The 4704-nt window shown below is 44.0% G+C and overlaps 1 protein-coding gene across 1 annotated transcript; it reads right to left on the bottom strand.

The window, feature by feature from the left end:
• Window positions 1-249: 249 nt before the first annotated feature.
• On the bottom strand, window positions 250-2273 carry LOC121092292 (helix-loop-helix protein 13-like). Its single transcript, XM_040603036.1, has 2 exons — window positions 1796-2273; window positions 250-287 (listed from the first exon to the last, which is right to left on the bottom strand). Exons 1-2 carry the CDS (start codon window positions 2271-2273, stop codon window positions 250-252), a joined length of 516 nt encoding a protein of 171 aa, XP_040458970.1.
• Window positions 2274-4704: the final 2431 nt, after the last annotated feature.

Raw genomic sequence — 4704 nt, 5'->3', positions numbered from 1 at the left:
GCAAGAGCTGTCTATCAGTGTGTGAGAAACTAGAAGAAAGAGAAGCAGAAGGCCCTACACAGCAATGGATTAACACCACAAGGGGCTGGATGCCTGACATGCGGCCAGAAAGCGATCTGTGGCCATAAGTAAAGTTGTAAGTGCCATGCTTTTACTTGCAGTACTGAGAATTTAACAGCCGGTATCCAGCAGTCAGGTCATTGGGTTTTGCAATATGCTGCCTTTAAAGATCTTTCTTTTGGGTACTGCTTAATCCCACTTTACCCAAGACAGGCGGGCTGTTAGATCTGCACAGAACAGAAGGGAGAAAGAGAAACAAAGTAAAAACATACCGCGTGGATTGAAAAACATTTAAATTAGCATTTAACAAGTTAACTATTCAGCATCTCCAGAAAAGCAAGCTCATTCATTTAGATCTTTCCAAGTGGAGCTCTTCAGAAATATTAGTTAACTACAAGCCTGACAAAAGAGGCGATCCCAATGAGAGCCATTTGTGTTGTTTTAAAACCTGTTTATCTATTAAAGCTGAGGGCAGCTGGAAAATAAAACATAAATGTTCTCTGTAGTCAAGAGTTTTGATCAGTGGGTATATCAGGAGTCATTTTCCCAGTCATGTAGCTAATGGAAATTAATAGGAAAGGAGAAAAGACTTGATTAACTTTTCCTCTAAAGTAAACTGATTGCTTTTTATCTGCAGGCTCTGGTCCTTTGACACTGAACTGTGAAATGAAGGGGGAATATTCTCTGGCAATGACTTTTCTCTACTTATGCTGCACTTTAGAAGGCCGATATGCTTCAAGGCCCAGTTCCAAAAAGTGATAAAATCCAAAGGAACTTAGACAGCAAAGGGACAGAGTTAGGAAGGTGTTAATTACCTCATAATGCAAAGTGCCAAGAACTACTGAAAATCACCCTCTGCTCCTCCCTGCACTGCTAAGTAACACAAACCTTGTTGCCTTCTATCTGGGACCTGAGAGCCTGTGTGGGGCACTTGGGCAATTTCCCATCTTCACCATATAATGGACTGATGAAACAACATGCTCTGGTGGAAGCAAGCACAACGATCAACTCCACATAAGTCAGAATTTTAGTACAAGCCAAATAGAAAACAGGATTAACAATCCTTCACTTTAAAATAGAAATAATTATAGAAGAATGTAAATTGCAGATAGGCATTTGCTCCCCTGTACTTTGAAACAAACCTGAAATTTCAATGCGCTGACTTGTGTATCCTGGTTCTCAGTGTTAAACTGTAACATCTCTGAGAAACTCTTGGCTACATGAACGTGTGTATTTTAAGAATGAGGTTGTTTTTAAGAATGAGATTGTGTTTATGTTCAAAGCTAGGTATTTTTTCCTCAGTGAGGTATAAGCTAAAGAAAACTTGTAAAGAAAATAAAGAAAATCTCTACAGGCTCCATCAGTTTGCATTATAAAAGAATATCTTTGCACAGAATAATAAAAAAAAAAAGTCTATAAATGTATTCTGAGAATAAACAAAATCTTTAATCTTGTTTGCAAAAGGAATCATTCACATGAGCTTAGAAAACTGGGGGGGGAAGGGGTTTTTTTTTATTTAGTAAAAATCCTCCTTAATGAAGTTAGAAGAAAAGGTTTGATATTTTTTTCCTGTTGTGACATTACTCAGCTACTTTTTTTTGAAGGTGAGTTGTATGTTATGAGAGCCATTTGGATGCGACAAGTGGATGTTCAAAAGCAATTTGACCGATTCTCTCTCACTAGCAACCCAAAGCATTTCCGTGATCTCCGAAAAGCCAACCCTTCATTCACTCACCGCTTGTATTCCAGGTTGCCCGCTGTTGGTTCTGCAATCCGTTCCTCAGGCACTGCTCCACGTAGGATTTGGGATCGCACCCGGAGAGGAGGATCTCGCCCAGGAGCGCGATGTAGGCGATGGCCAGCCGGAGCGTGTCGATCTTGGAGAGGCGTTTCTCGTACGGGAAGGTGGGGACGTGGCACCTGAGCTGGTCGAAGGCCGAGTTGATGCTGAGCATCCTCCTCCTCTCGCGGAGGTTGGCGGCGTGGCGGGGCCGGGGGGGCGCGGGGGGCGGCGGGGCGGCGGGCGCGGGCGGCGCGGGGGAGCTGTCCACTTCAGCACCGGCCGCCGCGGGCGCCCGCGGCCAGGGCGGCTCCGGCGGCCGGCACCACTCGGCTAGGAAGTCATCCAGCTGGGCGCTGGGATCCGCCTGCTCCCAGAAGAGGAATTCAGGAGTGGAGCCTTCCTGCTCGAAGCTGTAACAAAGTTCTTCCATCCTCCCACCCGCCAGGCTGAGGCAAGCTGATGGGAATATTCGCAGCTTCAGGCCGATTCTCGAGAAAATGAGACTCTCATTTCACTAATACACCCCGCACAAAAAGTATCAGGGCCAGGGAGTCCTGGTTGTGTCTTTGAGGAAGACTATCGCAAAAGTTTCCCCAATTGCAAATCCAGGTAAGGCTCATGATTTAAATACTTCATGGTTTCTCAGCAGGGGAATGATCCTGTTCTTCTCCACTCAAAACTAATTAGTGCACGTGCTTTTGTCTTTATTATGTTATCTACAAAACAGTATCAACGAATGTAACAGGAGAGAATGAATTTCCTATTGACTTTCTGCTGAAAAATCCACTGAAGCAGCTCTTGAGTTCTTGCACAAGTTCAGTCTCTCCACTTGCTATTTAGAGTAGGGTTCGCACAGGGATTTTGTTGTTATTGTTATTGGTTAGGAGTAGTTAGAGCAAGAAACAAAACAGAGTCCTTTTTCTTTTTTGGTTAAGTGTTAATAGACCCACATTCTCCTATGGCTGGACAAACAAAAACCTATTATAATGCTGTCAGAAACACATGGTTCCGCCCTCTTTGACAGCAGAAGTTAGTGACACCTTCTGCAGTTCTAGCAAGAGAATAGTTGGGATAAAAATGTGGGATGCACTGCTGTGTTAGATTGGAGCACGGTGGTATCTCTTACTAAGTGGGCCAACACCACCTCATTTGCTCACTGTGTTTTCTGATTCACGCCTAAATTGCGTGTTTTGTGGGCAATGCAGACACTCGATGCTCTGTCTCAGACCATTCTAAGCACAGGAAAAATAACAGCAGCTGTAATAATCACAGTGGGTGCAGTCCTAGAATGGTGGACCAGGTGGGCCACATCTTGAGAAGTGCTGGAAACTGGGAGAGTAGGAGGTGTCCAGCATCCCTGTGATGCTGGACAAATGGGGTGGAAGGTGTTGAGCACCACTAGAACTTTAAAGCAAATGCATAATGTAAGTGGGTGCTTCAGTCTCTTTGATTTCCACGATACTTCAGCCAATGTTTAAATTCATTCAGAAGTAGTTTAAGTCGTATTTTAAGGACTTAGATGAATGGAATGGAAACGTGTTTTAAGTTAGAGAAAGCCTGAATGTTTTTCCTGAAGCATGTCATAAAGAACTTTTATCAAGACACTTAATCAAATGCTTGACTTCATGCACAAACTCACATCATGCTGCTGTGTGAAGTTTCAGGAGATGTCTGCTGGGAAGTTTACGAGCCACAGACAGCTTCCTGATAGGACAGCTGAAAGCAAAGTCTCAGTAGCTTCAGATAAAGAGCCAGAGAGCAGAAAATGACAGGCATTTTCAATGTACCCAAAAGAATGAACAGGTCCTCCATCTAACAATGACTTAGGATGCAGTCCTGGTAGCTTTGCCCTGTGAATAGAGGGATTAATTTAAAGGTAAGGCATAGGCTATTAATGACTCTTCTTAGTAACCTGGGGTTTTGCCTTGTGACAATTCCACCTGCTCCAGGAAATTCAAGGCAACGGAAAACAGGGTGCAGGAAAGTTTTTTGCAAGGAGTAGATATAAGAAGGTTGCAGTATAGGAAGCACTAGAACTCTTTTTTTTTCTTGTTGTTGTGCAAATTGAGCAAGAAACCCATTATCTGTAAATCTGTTTGACAAAGGAAAATACCAGGGCAAATAGTGGTTAAAAAATGAGAACGCGCCTTGCTTTCTCTGGTCAGCTCAGGGCACAAATTTTATACTAGCTTAGTACAAAGCAAATAATTTGTCATGATACCAACATAATAACAAAATATTGGTGGTGTGAAAGCCCATAGTGATGGACAGCTTCTGCTCCAGATGAATCCCAGCAAGGGACGAGGCAGCTGGCTACAGGGCAGGAGGGGTGAAAGAAATGACCATAGTCACAGGTGGGAGATCTGAGACTTGAACTCGGACCAACCGATGCAGACTTTGTCTTGCAATGGTTTCTTTTAAATCGTATCACTATATTTCTCAGTGTCATGTGTAAGTAACATTCCCCAAAGAAACCATTTATTACAGTCCCCATGCTTGGCAGCGGGGCTGCATGTCCGATCCCAGCAGCCCCTTCTACACTCTTATAAGCAGATTTGGGCTCAGTTATACAGAAAAAAAAGGCAGCAGAAAAGCCTTCCTGCCTGAGCTCCCTACCTCTGCCCGCTGTGCCACCTCTACCCCAAACCACCTCGGTGGCACTGTTGCTGCATCGTTGGCCTCCAGTGGATGCTTTGTAGTTCCCACATTTCAGATTCTCTTTTAGATGTTTCCACAGCTCCCCAGTCACTGTTTAACTGAGCTGCTCATTCGGCCACCTTAGGCACAAACATAAGACACTTGAAAATACTAAAATCCGCAAGGGAACAGCAGGTTTTCTCCTGAACAGGCCTCTGGAGGAG

This window comes from Falco naumanni, chromosome 8 (genome assembly GCF_017639655.2).
Source record: "Falco naumanni isolate bFalNau1 chromosome 8, bFalNau1.pat, whole genome shotgun sequence".
NCBI classification, from domain to species: domain Eukaryota; kingdom Metazoa; phylum Chordata; class Aves; order Falconiformes; family Falconidae; genus Falco; species Falco naumanni.
This window is presented reverse-complemented; position numbering and strand designations above follow the sequence as displayed.